Here is a 17,891-nt window from a genome sequence, read left to right on the forward strand (position 1 = left end):
GAGACCCTGGGCCTCAATTTTCTCATTCTGTAAAATGGGGAGAAAATAGCATCTACCTCTCAGGAGTGATTGTGAGGATCAAATGATATAATAATTGTAGAGCACTTAACACAATACTTGGAATATAGTAAAAGCTATGTAAATATTAACTATTATTATTACAGGTGGGGAAACTGAGGCAGACAGAAATTGAGTGACTTATCCAAGGTCACACAGCTGGTGAAGCTGGATCTGATTCCAGGCCCAGGATTCTATCTAGCTGTCATCAATCATTCCTATCCTTTAGCAAAGGTAGAATATGTGTCCTTCCTTACCATAGAATCAAGCGGACTTGCTTAGTTGAACAGGAGTTTCTCCATTCTAGTAGATCTGAAAGTTCCCATGATCATCCCTGTAAACTTTTATAATCAGGCAAAGGATACAATCTTGCCATGTAGCTCAAAATTGTGTCCAGTATTAAAGAAAATATTTTTAAAAAGTTGTTTCTTTATTTCAAACCATAAATGCAAACCAGAAGAAAAAAACATCGTGAATTTGCTTCTATTTCATTTACTCTAATTATTGAGAGCCTATTAGATGGACAAAGCCCATCAGCAAGAGATAGAAAGAGAAATTCCATTTAAAATCACTGTAGACAAAATAAAATACTTGAGGGTCTACCTGCAAAGACACACCCAAGAACCATATGAACACAATTACAAAACACTTCTCATACAAATAAAATCAGATCTAAGCAATTGGGAAAATGTATCAATTGTTTATAGCTAGGCTGAGCTAATATACTAAAAATGACAATTGTGTCTAAATTGGTCTATTTGTTCAGTGCCATACCAATTAAACTGCCAAAACATTTTATAGAACTAAAAAATAATAATAATAAAATGCATCTGGAAGAACAAAAGGTCAAGAATATCAAGGGAATTGATGAAAAAGAAATACAATGGATGGTGGCTTAGTACCAAACCTTAAACTATATTATAAAGCAGCAATCATCAAAACCTTTGATACTGGCTAAGAAATAGTGCAGAGGATCAGTAGAATAGAATAGAGAGACAAAACTCAATAATCAAGGCCTATAGCAATCTAGTATTTGACAAAAGCCCAAACTCCAGCTTCTGGAATAAAAACTCACTATTTGACAAAAATCTCTGGGATAACTAGAAAATAATATGTTAAAAAATAGACCTACATCTTGCACCCCATACCAAAATAAGGTCAAATTAGATATATGATTTGGTCATAAAGGATGATACCATAACCAAACAAGGGATAATTTACCTATCAGAACTTGGGGAAAATATGACCAAAAAAGAACTACAGAACATTATTAAATGCAAAATGGACAACTTAGATTACATTAAATTAAAAAGGTTTTGCACAAACAAAACTAGGTTAAAAGAAAAAGCTGAGAAAAAAATTTTATAGACAATATTTCTGATAAAGCTCTCATTTCTAAAATATATAAAGAATTTGTCATATTTATAAGAATACAAGTCATTGATAAATGTCAAAGGAAATACACAATTTTCAAATCATAAAATTAAATCCATTTGTAGTTATATGAAAAAATGTTCTAAATCATTACCACCTCACACCTCTCAGATTATCTAAAATAACAGAAAAAGGTAATGAAAAATGTTAAAGGGGATACAGGAATACCGGTACACTCATGTATTGTTGGTGGAGTTGTGAAATGATCCAACCATTCTGGAGAGCAATCTGGCACTATGCCCAAAGGTCTATAAAATTCTGCATACCCTTTTGATCCAGCAGTGTCATATCTGGGTCTGTATCCCAAGGAAATCATGAAGGAGGGAAAAGGGCCCACAGCTCTTTTTGTGGTAGCAAAAAATTGGAAAAGGAGTGGATGCCCATCAATTGGGGAATAGTTAAAACAAGTTGTGGTATATGAAAGTAATGGAATATTATTGTTCTATAAAAATGAAAAGCAAACTGATTATAGAAAGACCTGGAAAGATTTGCTCGAACTGATGCTGAGCAAAACAAGCAGAACCAAGAATATATTATATACAATAACAGCAAGAATGTGCAGTGATAAACTATGAAAGGCTTGGTTCTCAGCTGTTCAGTGATCCAACAATCCCAATAAACTTTGGACAGAAAATGCCATCTGCATCCAGAAAAAGATTTAAGGAGACTGAGTGTAAATCAACATATGCTATGTTGACTTCATTTTTCTATGTTTTTATTTCTCCCATGGTTTTCCTCTTTTGCTCTGACTTTTCTCTCCCAACATAATTCATAAAGCAATGTGTATTAAAAAATAAAGTTATTACAATAAAAAGAGAGTATATTTGATAATCAGAATATTAATGTTAACTAAACTCTGATCCCAAATGTGGTTCCATATCATCTGTCTCAGAGGTCTGAATCCATATTTATAATGCTATTAGAAACTGGTTTACAGGAGGCATCTTGAGAAAGGCAGATTTTGGTAGGGGGCTTCATTGTTGTCTTTGATGCCCACCAAGCATTTGACAACATAGATGTAATGGAGAATCTGTTTGGGACATGGGATGGGATGAAATCTCTAGATCTCAGCTTTTCCTGTATATGACATATATATGACATTCCCAATCCCAACCCAACTTCTCACATTCTATATCACTGCCTTTCAATATCGTATTACGTGTTGATCTGAATCCAGGGATGCACAAATAGGCAGTAACATAAAGTTATATTTTTTTGAACAATAAGCTAGTGATAGTTGGATATGTTGCTTATTTTGACCTTTAATCCCCATAATTTCTTTGCCTCCCAACCTTTGGTGACTGCCCTACCTGTCCCATTATTTTAGGTAGATTCTAACCGTGTTTTATCTTGCTTCCTATTCTCCAGCCATCTAATTGACCACCAAGGAATCATGTCCTTGCATCCTTTTCTCCAAACCTCCCCCAAGTTTTGGAACTCTGTCATTACTCTGAGAAAGGCTTTCTCAACCTATTCTGCTATCATCCTACTCAACATCCTTGTCAATTTCAGAACTTTCAGAAAATCTATTCTTGGCTAAAAGTCACCTGTAATAAAATATAATTTCCTCCTATTGGAAAGTAAGTTTCTTGAGCACAAAGATGGTCTTTACTATTACATTTATTTCTCCAGCACTTAGCACAGTGTTTAGCACCTAATAAGGGGCCTCTGGGTGGGCAGTGGATAGAGTACTAGGCTTGGAGCCAGAAGGATCTGAGTTCAAAATTGGCCTCAGATAATTAATAGCTGTGTGACACTGGACAAGTCACTTTACCCTGTTTGCCTCAGTTTCCTTATCTGTAAAATGATCTGGAGAAGGAAATAGCAAACCACTTCAGTATCTTAGCCAAGAAAATCCCAAAATGGCTCATGAAAAATAGGACACAACTGAAAAATGAGAAAACAACAATAGCCTTTCTGAATATATAGTTTTTATATAGGATCCAGCCTGGAGGGTTAACCATTGAGTGTTTATCTGTTTTCCAAAGTATTTAACTTTTTAAAAAATGTGGTGCTAAAACAAAAAAAAAAATCTTTGATCTGATTTTGACTTCAAATTGAACATTTTCTTGGCTTTTGTCCATCTTGTATCTCTCAGAGCTGGCAGAAGAAAGAATCACACAGAGAAGGGGCATTTACAAGTAGTCACTTATTATTACAAGCTTCAAAGCCATCTTGTTCATCTAAAATGAAAGAGACCTCCCAAATGATCAAAGAATAACTGGGCATCTAGTTGGCTAGTGAAATAACCTTTATGTATTTATGAATGCTTTTAAATTCTAAAAGAACACAAATGAAGGTTGCTAATAACATAAAGTATATAATAGTGCTTATAATATTATAAAATGATTACTTAGGGAATTTTTAATAGAATATATATGTATATATACATATATACACACATATGTATATATATGTATATATATAGTGCTTTATATTTCCCAAAGCACTATTATATATATATATAATATTGCTTATAATATTATAAAATGATAACTACTTAGGGAATTTTTAATAGAATATATATGTATATATACATCTATACACACATATGTATATATATAGTGCTTTATATTTCCCAAAGCACTATTATATACTTTATGCTAATAGCAACCTTCATTTGTGTTCTTTTAGAATTTAAAAGCACTCATAAATACTTCCAACAATTATAATAAATACAAGTATCATTTTCCCCATTTCAAAAATGAAAAGGCTAGGTTAAGTAACTTATTCATAGTCATATAGCTAGTAAGTGTCAGAATCAGGATTTGAATTGAGTTATTTTCACTACATGATTTCTGTAGAAGTGAAAATAATGTAGTTTTGGATAAAACATTTAACTTCCCTAGAACTAAGTTTTACCACTTGTATTATGTGTGCAGCATGACTCTGAACTTACTTTTCCAATACACATACATACCAGCAGGTTCCCAGAAGGTGGGTTCCCAGAATAAGGTCAGCTGCATCTCTCTCTCAAAGGCTCAATGGTAGATCTAAAGTTGAAAGTGGCTTTCTAATGTTTTCTAACTGGAGCCTCCGTTCTGGTGTGTTCTTCCCAATATCAACCATCAATTACAGTTCCTATTTCCTTTATAGCATTGATACCCTCCAGTGACTAGCATCTTAGTATCATTTAATCAATTAAGATGAATTAGTTTTCACAATGGTATATTTAATGAAAAGATTTATAAGGAACAGAAATACAAACCAGTCTCTGAACTGGGCAGGGCAGAGGAGAAAGCACTCTCCTCTTTAACTCTTCAATCCCTGGAGAGAGTGGGCTCAAAATTAAAGTGGTTCCTACAAAGCCTTAAGCCACCAAATTCACTTGCAATTGCAGTAGCATAACCAATGGATGAGCTGAGATCATTCCCATGTACATAGCTGATGTCATCACTTCTTGGCTGCCTTCACTATTTTGCCGGGTCAAGCTGTTCTGTGCCTTATTCCTCATTTGCTCCTGCAAAATCTGGCACAGACCATCTCTGGACCTTTGGAAGCTCACTCTTCTAAATTTTGAAAGCTCACAGATTCATAGACTGGTCCATTCCATACTTCTTCAGTTAAGGAAAGAAAGAATACAATAGTGACACAAGCTACACCAGGTCTGTGTCCTCATGACTTTGGGTTAACTCAAGCGGGGAAAGGATTGCTAGTGTTAGTTCTCAGCCCATCCAGAGCATTAGCATAGTTGTTGCCTCCTTCTTTAAATATAACCAGGAAGAAGAGGGAGGCAGAGAGAAATGGAGAGGTAGAAAGAAAGAGGAAAAGAAAAGGAAGGAGGAAAAGGAAGACAAAAAGGGGAAAAGAGAGGAAAAAGAAGAGGAAGGGAAAAGGAAGAGAAGGAAGGAGGAAAGAAAATAAGAAGGGGAGGGAGAAAAAGAAAGAGAGGGAAAGAGGAAATGGGGAAAGAGAAAGAGAGAGGGAAAATGGGAGATGAAGGGAAATGAGTGAATGAAAAAGGAAAGGAAGAGAAGAGAAGAAGGAAGGAGGGAGCGAGTGAAAAGAGAGAAAAGGAAGAGAGGGAGGAGGAGAAGAGAAGAGCTCTTCACCATCCTTAATGATTTCTTGTTTGACTTGGATCCTCTGTTCTACCTTCTTCTTAACAGTTGGGAACATTTTTGTTGAACATACATGTTCCTGTTTTATACCTCACTTGATATAAAAAATCTTCCTCAAGACTATTGATGCTAATTATTGTGATGTTAGAACCTAAATGTAGTAGCTCCCCTCACTTTGCTATAACATTTATAAATTTTTTACATCTTTTATATGGTTGTTGTCTTCCTTCCAAACTCATCCTTAAATGCTCCCAGGACGACCTTATGTCTCATTCCAAGTTTTATCTGATCATTCTGCATTTTTTTTTACCTCTAACTGATTGCTGATTCAGTGGTTGGGGCTCTGAAATCTCATCATGGGCTTGGGACTTTAGTTGTTATGCTTTCTCGTTCTATAAGTAAGATTCTCTATTTCACTTGTGGGATACTGGCCTGGATCTCATGATATGATGTTAGGACAAGCCTTGTGATACTTGTTTGTTGGCCCAGTTTATGGACAGATGCTACACTGGCCCATTTAGGAACTGTTGTTACCTAGAGATATTTTGGAAAGTGCCTTCTATGGAGTCAGAGATGTGTGCAATAATTCTCCCCACCTAACTTTGTCCCATTCCTCTTAAATCCTTGATGCTAGAAGCCAGCCATTAGGCGACACCTGAAGACGGTCCACCGTAACACTTCTGTGTATGAAGACGTGGCCCGGCGCCTCCAGGAACAAAGCTATGTTCGACACGCCCACCAATGTCGCACCAAGTTCAAGGCTCTCAAGGTGGCTTACAAGAAGGCTCAGGCCGCAGTCTTGCGCTCTGGGACGGCCCCTCAAGGATGTCCCTTTTATGAAGAAATGAATCGGATGCTACAGACCCAGGTCGCGACTGCCAGCCCTAAGCACCCGTTAGAGCAGGAGCAAGAGCAGCAGGGTGATCCGAATTATTCCAAATGGCAAGGTAGAGATGGGGAGACTAGGAAGGAGCAGGAGGGAGTCCCGGAGGGGTGTCCACCTCAGCCCTACAAGCAGCAGCAGCCGCGGCGCCGGCCCGAGACTGAGCATCTGCTTAAGGCCGAGGGAGTAGAGCGGCCAGGTGATTTAAACCCAGAAAGCCAATCTCCAGCCGAGGCAGGAAATGACTGTAGCAAAAGCAGTCATAACTCTGAGACTGGTAAGTAGTCCCGTGTCCTGAAGCCCCTGAGGGTGAGAATGCTCTGAGGAGAACTAGAGAGCTTGGAAGGCCTCCACAGAAGGAGTCAATGCCCGCAGATGGAAGAACCAATTCAGGTCCTGCCCTTTACTCCCCAATGAAGGCAAGTCCCTTCACAGGACCTCAGAGTCTTCATCTGTAAAAAGAGGAAATCACCTCCAGAGTCCCTTCCAAGCATTAACATTCTGTGATCCTGAGATTTAGACCTAGAATTTTGGTGTGCTTTTGTTTTAGACAAAATCAGCTCCAAAATCCCTCCCAACACTTATGATACTGATATTTAGCTCTAGAGTTTTGATGTGGGGTTTTGTTTTCTTAATTTTTTTTAAAAGTAAATATAACTAAAGGATTAGAATGACAGAATCCTCTCATTTTAAGCAGCTAGGTGAAGCAGTAGATGGAACACCAGGTCTAGAGTCAGAAAAAACTGAATTCAAATCTAGCTATGTGATCCTGGAAATCTTTGCCTCAGTTTCCTCAACTGTAAAATGGGTATAATAACATCATCCACCTCACAGAATTGTTGTGAGGATCAAATGAGATAATAACTACAAAGCATTTAACATAGTATCTGGCACATAGTAGACCTTATATAAATACTTATACCCTTTTCTTCTTTCCATTCTGACATGGTGTCTACTGGAATTATAACTACTTATATGAAGAAAAGAAGAAAAAAAAAGGGAAACAAGCATTTATTAAATACTTAGTATATGTCAGGCCTTGTCCTAAGCACTTTACAAATATTATCTCATTTGATACTCATAACACCCCTGGGTGCTGTTATTATACCCATTATAGAGTTGAGGAAACTGAGGAAGAAAGAAGTCATATAGCTAGGAGGTATCCAAGTCTGTATTTAAACTCAGGCATTTTTTACAAAGGTGGTTCCAGAATAAGATGAGGACGAATGGGAGGCAGGAAGATAAGAACAACGTTTTTTTCTTTTTCTTTTTTTTTTTTTTTTGAACTTCTTTAGGTTTCCAGAGAAAACCGGACCAAAGTCTGTCCCAAAGGGAGATACTATCACCACCAAGCCCACCAGCCCCAGTAGTGACCCCCATCCTCTATGGAACACTATCTGGCCGGGTCCACCAGTTTCCACCAAGGGACCGCAATTTCAGGAAGCACCAAACAGTAGCTGCCATGATTGCCTCCGAAATGGCCGAGAATCGCCGCCTGGTCAGTCAGCTGGCACGGGAGTCAGCGACTCAACTGCAGTGCCTTCTGGACCAGCACAATGCACACATGGCAGCCCTGGTTCAGATGGCACAAGACAGTTATGCTCAGCACCAAGAAGTAGTGGCTATCTTGCAAGATGTTGCAGATGATGTCCATGAAGGAGTAGCAAAACTATTGAGGTCTTCTGTTGACTACCTGGGTCATAAGGAATAAGTCCTTCAGACCTCGGGCTCTTTCCCATATTATCCAGCACATCTGGCATCCCAAGGAGTTTGGGGGAATTGACTTTTTTTTTCTATTTTGTTTTGTTTTTTTCAGTTATTACCTTACAAGAGAAAAAAAATTTTCTTTCAGGAGAAAGTTAATGGAAAAGCTTGGGGAAGAGCAGAAGAATAGGGAGTTGTAGGGCATGAGGACCAAGACTAAAGTTATTAAGGCAAAAAGATTTGAGGCAATGAAATAAAAAGGGATTTCTGGGAGTATTTTTTTCAAAGTTTCTTTGTGTTCAGATTTACTTCAGCCTAAGAGACAAACGTGGAATAAGTTTCTATTAGGTAGGAGCTCAGGGATGAGTAGGGCAACCAGATGATCCAGTGGATAGAACACTGACTCTGGAGTCAGGAAGTCTTACTGTCTTAAATTCAAATCCAGATTTAGATACTAGCTATGTGATCTTGGGCATGTCACTTAAATTTATCTATCTTGATTTCCTCATCTGTAAAATGAGCTGGAAAAGGAAATGTAAACTCCTCTAGTAACTTTGTGAAGAAAATCCCAAATGAAGTCCTGAAGAAACATGACTGAACAGCAACAGAGATGAATAACTAGACACTAGAAAAGCTTGAGTGTGACCATATTAGATGTGTATTTCTGCTTTTATTCCATCCCACCAAGCTGAATAGCCTTCTTAAAACAACCTACACTTGCCAACAAGCAACAAGTAAGTGCAGAGTGAACCTGTGTGACTTTGGGCACATCACTTGTTCTAGCCCTCTCTGAGATTCACATGCCTCATCTATAAAACAAGAGAGTTATGCCAGAGAATCTGTAAGGTCTATCATATCTGAGGGTTTAGATTATAGTAAATTTGGATTGCAGAGGTTTTTACCAAAAGGCACTAAAAGATTAGTCTTTGTTCTTTTTTGTGGTGGTTCAGTAATTTTTCAATCATGATCAAATCTTGATGATCCCATTTGGGTTTTCTTGGCAAAGACACTGGAGTGCCATTTCCTTCTTTAACTCATTTTACAGATGAGGCAACTGAGGCAAATAGAATTAAATTACTTGCCCGGGTCACAGCTAATAAATAGGATTTGAACTCATGAAGATGAGTCTTCTCGACCCCAGGCTCAACATTATCCCCTGTACCACTTAGCTCTTCCTGTTCCCAAGTTTATTCTTTTGCCTCCTAGCTAAAAAGTAAAAGGGGATGGGGAGCTAAAAGTATTGCCTATGCTTCAGCAGCGAGGATAAACATTGAACACAATGCTGAGCTTAAAATTTGAGTTCAAATTCTGTCTGGGATATTTAATAGGTATATGATTCTAGGCAAGACACAACTTCAGTTTCCTCATCTGTAAAAATAAAATAAAAAGAAGAAGTTTAATTCAATAGTTTCTAAGGTACCTTCTGGCTCTAAGTCACTGATCCCATCATGTCTTTCATAATAGCATCAGTGTTCCTAAAGATGTCACTAGTTTCACAACTGAAATACATCAACTCATTCCTATTCTCATCTTTACTTCCAACCTTGATTCCCAAGAAATGGAAACTGACAGGAAAGGAGCTGCCTTGAAATCAAAGGAGTAAATTAAGGACAATATATTTTTATTGTTGTAATATATTTTATTGTAATTGTTACAGTAATTATACATTAATTTCATCCACTGAAAAATAGCTGACCTCTTTTTAAAAATTTCTTGTGAGACCTAAAATCATAAATCTCTATGTTGATCTCTTTGACTCTTTCTTCCTTTCTTCCTCTTTCCCTCTCTCCTTTTCTCCTTCCCTTCCTCCCTCCCTCCCTGCTCTGTGTGGCTCTGTCTCTCTATCTGTCTCTCTCACACACACACACATATGCACATCATCATCATTATCATCATATACCTCAACAATCCCTGTCTTCCCTTTAGAAAGGGGAGCTGTCTAGGAGCTGTGGGTCTCAGTGAGAGATAAAAACATAAAGAGAAATACTCATCTGGAAAGCACAAAACATCATTTCACAGAAGTTGGATTTAGAATGTTAACTCTTATATCAAATTTTATCAGTGGGTAAGACCAAATTTCTTCAACTGCCATGAAGACCATTTATCTTTCATCAAACTATTGACCCTACCAATCTTTGGGCAAAAACTGTTCTCATTCCAAAATGCCCCACAATTTCCCTGACTCTATTCCTAGCCTCTTAGCTTTTAGGAAATTAAGAATTAGGCTACAATGGAAGGGGCAACTAGGTGGCATAATAAATGAGGTGCCAGACCCAAGGACAGGAAGACTCATCTTCTTGAGTTCAAATCTGGCTTCAGATACTTAATGTACCTCAGTTTCCTCATTTGTAATATAAGCTAGAGAAGGAAATGGCAAATCACTCCAGTTTCTGCCAAGAAAACTGCAAATGGGATCAACAAGGAGTTAGTCATGACGAAAATGACTCAACAATGCTAACAAACAGTAGAAACAGCACTGACCGAAGTTAACAAACTTGAGGTTAAATTCCACTTCCTCTGATAAATCACTTAACCTCCCTGGGCCTTGGTTTCCTCATTTGTAAAACAATTTAGTTAGATTAAATGACCCCTATATTCCCATCTAGCTGTACTTCTGTGATCTATAAATGCTCTGCCTCTTTGCTTTTTGCTTGCAGGTTTTTCTCCAGGAGAAGATGGAAAAATTTCTGGGCATCATTTAGATACCCCATTTCTCTTCTAATCTTTGGACAGGGAGTAGAGTAACAAGAGTAGAAGTCCTGAATTAAAATCTCAGCCCTCCCATTTTTTTTCCTCAATAGCATTTTTTTCCAAATACATGTAAAGATAATTTTCAACATTTATTTTTGTAAGACTTTATGTTCCAAATTTTTCTCCCTTCCTCCTTTATCTCCCTCTTTTCCCCAAGACAATAAGCAATCTGATAAAGGTTAAACATGTGCAATCCTTTTAAATGTATTTCTGTATTTGTCATGTTGTCAAGAAAAATCATACCAAAATGGAAAAATCCATGAGGAAAAAAAAAACCAACAAACAAAGGTGAAAATAGGATACTTCAATCCCCATAGTTCTCCATAGTTCTCTCTCTGGAAGCAGATGGCATTTTCCATTAGAAATTCCAAGCTTACTGGAATTGTCTTGGTTCACTGCATTGTTGAGAAACCAGCTCTATTATTAACTTCTCTGACCTTATGCAAGTTATAGCATTTTCTGTACCTCAGTTTTCTGATCTGTAAAATGAAGTAATTCAACTAAATCCCCTCCATTCTCTTTCTCTAAATTCTAAAAGGGAATGTGTAAAGATCCAGATTTTACATATTGGAAAATATTTAATTTCAGAATTACAAAGGCCTTTTGACATCATCTAATTTTACAGGAAAGGAAACAACTTTATTTAAGATCCCACTGTGAGTGATAGATCTGGTATCCCAGTTTTCCTGACCTCTTCTTATACTTCCCACTTATCCAAAGTGCTAGAAGATATATTTAAGATCCCATTGTGAGTGATAGATCTGGTATCCCAGTTTTCCTGACCTCTTCTTATACTTCCCACTTATCCAAAGTGCTAGAAGATATATTTCTATGCCCCAACATTTATATAGTACCTACTATGTGCCAGACACTGTGCTAAGCACTTTATAAATATTATCTCATTTAATCCTCACAATCACCTGGGGAGATAGGTGCTATTAATATCCCTATTTTATAGATAAGGAAACTGAGACAAATAGATTAAGTAACTTGCCTGAGGTCACAGTAAAAGTGTCTTCCTGGTTCCAGGCAATTCACTCTATCTACTATGGCTTCACCTAGATCTATGAGATGACATTTTTAAAAATTGAGAATCTATTGACTTCTTGAAGATGATAAAACCAATCAATCCATAAGCACTTATTAGTCAATAAATATTAATTAAACTATTACTATATATCACTATGTTAAGCACTGGACATACAAAGAAAAGACTCAGGGAGCTTACAGTCTAATGGAGGAAAACTCTCCAGAAAAGGAAGCTGAAAAAGAATGGGAGAGAAGGGAGAAATTTACCAGATACCAGGGGATAATAGAGAAATTCAAAGGAGTACAGCCAAGTGGGAACTAAAGATGCCCAATATGTACCAGAAACTATAAAAACTTAAAAACACATAGATGGTAAGATCTGAGATTTAGATCTGGATTGTTTGCCTTCAAATTCAATATTCTTTTCTCTAACTTATCTTCGCCAATGTTGAAAGCTATTTTTGTATGTATTTAGAAAATGAAAAGCTATTATCAAAATTTTTAAAAAATTAAAATATAGTCTCTAACCATTAAGGGAAGTCAAAGATGTAACTCTGAGGAATGTGATCGCTGGCAAGAGAGAAGAAAAGAATTATAGAAGTAGACTGTAAGCATCACTTTTTAGAGGCAAGGGATTTCTCTCTCCTGTTCGATTAGCTGTGACTTCTTACAGCAGAATTATTTGCTAAACAGTAAATGCTACCGGAGAGGAAAGGTAAAATCCCTTTTAGAATTTAGAGAAAGAGAATGGAGGGGATTTAGTTGAATTACTTCATTTTACAGATCAGAAAACTGAGGTACAGAAAATGCATCCCTAGTGGATGCAGGGGATACTCTGAAGGATAACTCAAAAAGGGAAAGGATATCAAGACCCAGCAATGCCAGGAGTATTAATTGCCTAGAATATCTATACTACTTATGTATATACCTCTCAAATAGTGTATTTGATTTGTATATCCACTCTTCACTTACATTGTGCACATCAATGGAAAAACCTGCCCCAAGTTTATAGGGAAAATGATTTACTACTATTGTTTTTCCAATGTTATCTTAATAAATGCTTTTGCTTGGGGGGGAGGGGAAAATATATTCACCATCGCCAGAATTTACTTTGTAGGATCACAGCTTTAAAACAAAGAAACTTGAGAAGGACATTTAGTTAAAGCCTCTTATTTTATACTTGAGAAAGCTCTGTTCCAGAGAATTTAAATGACCTTGGACTAAAATCCCACAGGTAGAAAATGGTAAAGGCAGGATTTGAACCCATGTCCTTGGACTCCAAATGAGGCATTCTTACCACAACACCAGATTTCTGATTGTATATTTATGTTCCTGCTACACTGTGTTTTAGGATAATTGGTATTAAGTGTTGTCTTTTTTTTTCTTTCTTTGCATTCTCAGCACTTGTCTCTGGCATATGTATATATAATAGGTGCTTAATAAATGTTTGTTTACTAGTAATAGACATAAGAGCTAGAAGGGAGCTCAGAGATGATCTAATCCCACCCATTCATTTTATAGATGGAAACCAGAGATACTAAGTCCCTTGTTTAAAGATCCCACAAATAACAAACAAACAAACAAAACAAAACAAAAAAACCAGTATTTTGCATGTATTTTGAAAATAAAAAGCTATTATGAAAATTTTTAAAAAATTAAAATATAGTCTCTAACCCATTAAGGGAAGTCAAAGATGTAACTCTGAGGATTGTGACCTCTGGCAAGAGAGAAGAGATTTGAACTCAGATCTTCCAATTCCAGAAGACAGCTAGGTGACTCAGCAGATAAAGTGCTGGGTCTGAAGTCAGGAAGAACTGAGTCCAAATGCAGCTTCAGACACTTCCTAGCTATGTGAAAGTGTGGGGAAAAGCTGTGTGAGAAAATCTTGTAACCTCTGTTTGCCTTGATACACTGGAGAAGGAAATGACAAACACTCCAGTATCTTTGCCAAGAAAACCTCATGGAGAATATAGCCTATGGGGTCACTAAGAGTCTGACATGACTAAAGCTCTAATTCCAAATCTAGTTCTCTTCATGGAATCATCATTCATCCTCGAGGAAACAAATTGTCCAAACAGCATTTTATCAAAACTTGGGTTTGATATTTTAAAAAATATAAACCCTGGTCTACTATAATTTTTCATTGCTAAGGGACCTTGCAGGAAGGAAGTATTGAAGAAGGAGGATAATTAGACAAAACAAATGAAATAAAAGCTCGGTTTGGGGGCTATCACTTGCGGAGAAGGTAACCCATTCTAGTCTTACTGAAATCTAATACATCTGGATTTCTTTCACTCCAGGGCTATTCTGATCATTGTAGCTTTCTGAGAAAATAGACTATTATCCAACCTTCAATTTGGGAGGGGAAGAAGAAGATGAGAAAGGTGGGTTGAAGGAAGGACATAAAAGAACTTAAGGCAAAAAGGAGATTGAAAGGAGAACCCTCCTCCAAACTACATCTCCTGGAATTCCATAGGACTGAGACTATAGATCTACTATCCAATAGAGAAGATGCAAAGGCTATGACCCTCTGGGGCTCAATCATAACTTTAAGGAAGTGGTTACTATGAGAACTAGTGGTCATTTCTACCCATGCTAGAATGTTGAAAGGGATGATTCTAAACGTTTCTTTCAAAAGTGAATCTTCCTCTGCTGTGAAGACTCATCACTATGACCCACATATACCCTGTGTCTTTCCCATTTCTGCATATATGCTCATACTGGTTCCCCCCAAGGTGGCCTATTAGCATTTGTGGGGCTCCAAACAGATGGCTACTTAATCCCCTTTGAGACTCCATATATTCTTCAAGATGTCATTTCCTCATAGTCATGGGAATGCTAGATAGTGACTCTTCCCTCCCCCTTCTTCCCCAGCCCAAATAATTTTAATCTCTTTAGAAATACACAGTCCCTGTAGATCATCTCTCTCAAATCCAATAAACATTTCCTAAAAATCTGCTGTATACTACTTATTGTGTTCTACTCCTTGTTAAAAAGTTTTCTAGTTAATTGTAGGTAAAATGTGCATAGAGAAATAGCGGGGCCTTGAAGACCTGGATTTAGTACCCATCACTGACATATACTGGCTGCATCGCCCTAAGTTGGTCACAACCTCATAGAGAATTTTCTTTCTTTTTTTAAATAAAGTTTTTTACTTTCAGAACATATGGAGAGAGTTTTTAACATTCATCCTTGCAAAATCTTGTGATCCAATTTTTTTTCCTCCCTTCCCCCATCCCCTTCTCTAGACCACAAGTAATCCAATATGTTAAACATATGGAATTCTTCTATACATATTTCCACAATTATCATCAAAGCAGTTTTCTAAGATTGTACATTGCATTGATACAAGATGTTCCACAGTGGGCAGTTTCAACATCTATGAAATCTAGGATCCAGTTCCTATTCTTAAAATGTGCATGTGTTTTACAAAGTGAAAGGAGCACAAGGAGAAAGATAAAACCTGAAAGAAGGTGGTATCTTTATACTGAAATGCTGGAGGTTTCTATTAATGTTTGAATCAAGGTCAGAGCCTCATATACAAATATATGTGTCTAATATATACATTATTTCATTGTTTGCTGTCTCGGGGAGGAGAGAGGTAAGGGAGAAAGGAAGAAAAAAGTTTAAAGCACAAATTCTTATAAAAATGAATGTTGAAACTATTTTTACATGTATTTAGAAAAACAAAATACTGTTAAAAAAAAAAAAACTCCTGAGTATTTTCAACCAAATTAAAATATAATTGAGAAATACTGAGAATATATATATTATTATATAATTGGGAATACTAATTGGGAAAATAAAAATACTACACAATAAAAAAACACATATATTGTCTATACAGGTATATATTTTTGTGTGTGTGTATACACACATACATATATTCTTTTGTGTGTGTGTGTGTGTGTGTGTGTGTGTGTGTGTGTGTGTGTGTGTAGGTTTCAGGTAGTATTGAACTGAGTAAGTTAAAGTCTCATACACAAATCTGTGGATATATAAGTATGCATACATATATACACATATGGAGGAATATATATATATATATATATATGATATATTACTGATATCTATATAATTATCAATATTTCACATGCAACATATTTATTACATACACATATACCAAAAAGCACATGACAGTGGATAGGAAGAGCTAGTCTAAGAGTCAAGCAGATTTGATTTCAAGTATACCTGGGGTACACACACACTGTAGTCCTGTGTAAATCACTGAACCTCTCAGTGCCCCAGGCAACTCCAAGACTATGTTTCAGGTCTGGTGCATAAGCAAGGATTTTTTTTCAATGGGACTTTTCAGCCAATAAAATCACAGGTCCAGTAGACACAAATACACATTTATGTACGCATGCATGTTTTCATTCATACATGCATGTATGTGTATGTGTACACCTATTTATATGTGTACATTTGTACATATATACATGCATAAATACAAATGTGTATATACATATACAAAATACATATACATATTTTAATATGATATATGTATATATCTTTCTGTAAAACAAAATTCTTGTCCTGCAAGTAAAAAAAAAAGAGTGAGGATGGTAGGAAGTTTAGGATAAAAGCAATAATAAGCACCAAGCCTTTCCACTATGAATAGATTGTTAGATGATTATGGCAATTCTTGTAATTTTCTTGGAAACTATAAACTGTAAATTCTTGTAAACTATAAATCTACTCCCTAAATCCATTTTTACAAGTATTGTCAATAATACATCAAACAATATATACTTCCTTTTTTTTACTATATATGCAGCTACTCTTGATGCTCAAAAGAATGGGGGAGGAGGGAGGAAGGTTATTCACCAGCAGTGTTGTAAATATTAATAGCATAGATTTATTAATGAGATGCTAGGGAAAGAAATAAAAAAGGACAGAGCAGGAGATTTTACTCTCTATCCTGCTGAGCCTCTAGGGTTATATGTTGAATGATGGCTGGATGCACTTTCTGCCTCATTTTCTTTTGTGTCTCATCATTAGCTGGCGACTCTGCAGTCTGGGGCCACTCAAGGCAGTATCAGGGATGGAAGCCCCTGTCCCACTCATGGTGGAAGACCTCTCCTCAATCAATATATAGATTGTGAAGTAAAGAGCCACCAGCGAGAACCTCCCCAATGCTCTCAGCCTGAAAAGGCACTTTGGCCAAGAGACACTGCCACCATCCTCTCAGCTGCCTGGTCAATTGTTCTTTGAGTAATAGATAGCCTCTGATTAACATGCGCTTCCTCTGGGTAGTGACATGGAACTATCAGCCATTCTCAAGAGGGTAAGTCTCATCACTCACCAGAACAGGCCTCCAATTTCTTTATGGATGGGTGGGAAGAGGATGCCCGTGTCTCCCTTTTTGGCAAATCCAACTTGCTTTCAACATGTGGGAGTCATAGCTGAAACCTGGGCAACTAACAAAGTCCAGATGCTGAACTGGAATCTGGGATCAGCCAGCTGAAGGATGAATGAAAAATTATGGTGCTAGTTCCATTAGGTTTTTTTTTTTCCATCATTTGAGGCAGCACACTTCAATACGGGTGTTTGTACGGTCCTTGTATACATTGGGAAACTGTACTTAGCCCAGAACATCTCCACAAACTTCCTAAGATCAGATTGGTTTTCCATGTCAAAAGCCCATATAAATAGCATCCACAGCTTCATGAGAGGCATGTCTAGCACTAGATCTCCTCACCCCAGAGATCTCAGCAACACACCAAAAAAGCACAGGAGAAGCCAAACAGTACAAGTCAATGGCTACCTTGCAGGGTCCCAAGAGAGGGAGCTTCCTATGGGTGACTTCACATCGAAGATATAGGGCCAGCTGGTCACAGATGTAATAGAAGAGCTCCGGAGACATCAGGAAGGTTTGCTGCAGCACTAGGGTCTGGCTGCCAGCCCTGAGATCCTTCTAGAGTCTGGAGAAGCTGGGGAAGGCTGAGCCCCTTTGGACTCTTCTTTCAAGC

At 37.2% G+C, this 17,891-nt stretch overlaps 1 protein-coding gene across 1 annotated transcript; it reads left to right on the plus strand.

The window, feature by feature from the left end:
- Positions 1-4,374: 4,374 nt before the first annotated feature.
- LOC127561460 (myb/SANT-like DNA-binding domain-containing protein 7) lies at positions 4,375-8,146 on the plus strand. The gene is made up of 3 exons (XM_051996697.1): positions 4,375-4,446; positions 6,187-6,712; positions 7,731-8,146. The coding sequence occupies exons 1-3, from the start codon at positions 4,375-4,377 to the stop codon at positions 8,144-8,146; spliced, it is 1,014 nt and encodes a 337-aa protein (XP_051852657.1).
- Positions 8,147-17,891: the final 9,745 nt, after the last annotated feature.

This window comes from Antechinus flavipes, chromosome 4 (assembly GCF_016432865.1).
Source record: "Antechinus flavipes isolate AdamAnt ecotype Samford, QLD, Australia chromosome 4, AdamAnt_v2, whole genome shotgun sequence".
NCBI classification, from domain to species: domain Eukaryota; kingdom Metazoa; phylum Chordata; class Mammalia; order Dasyuromorphia; family Dasyuridae; genus Antechinus; species Antechinus flavipes.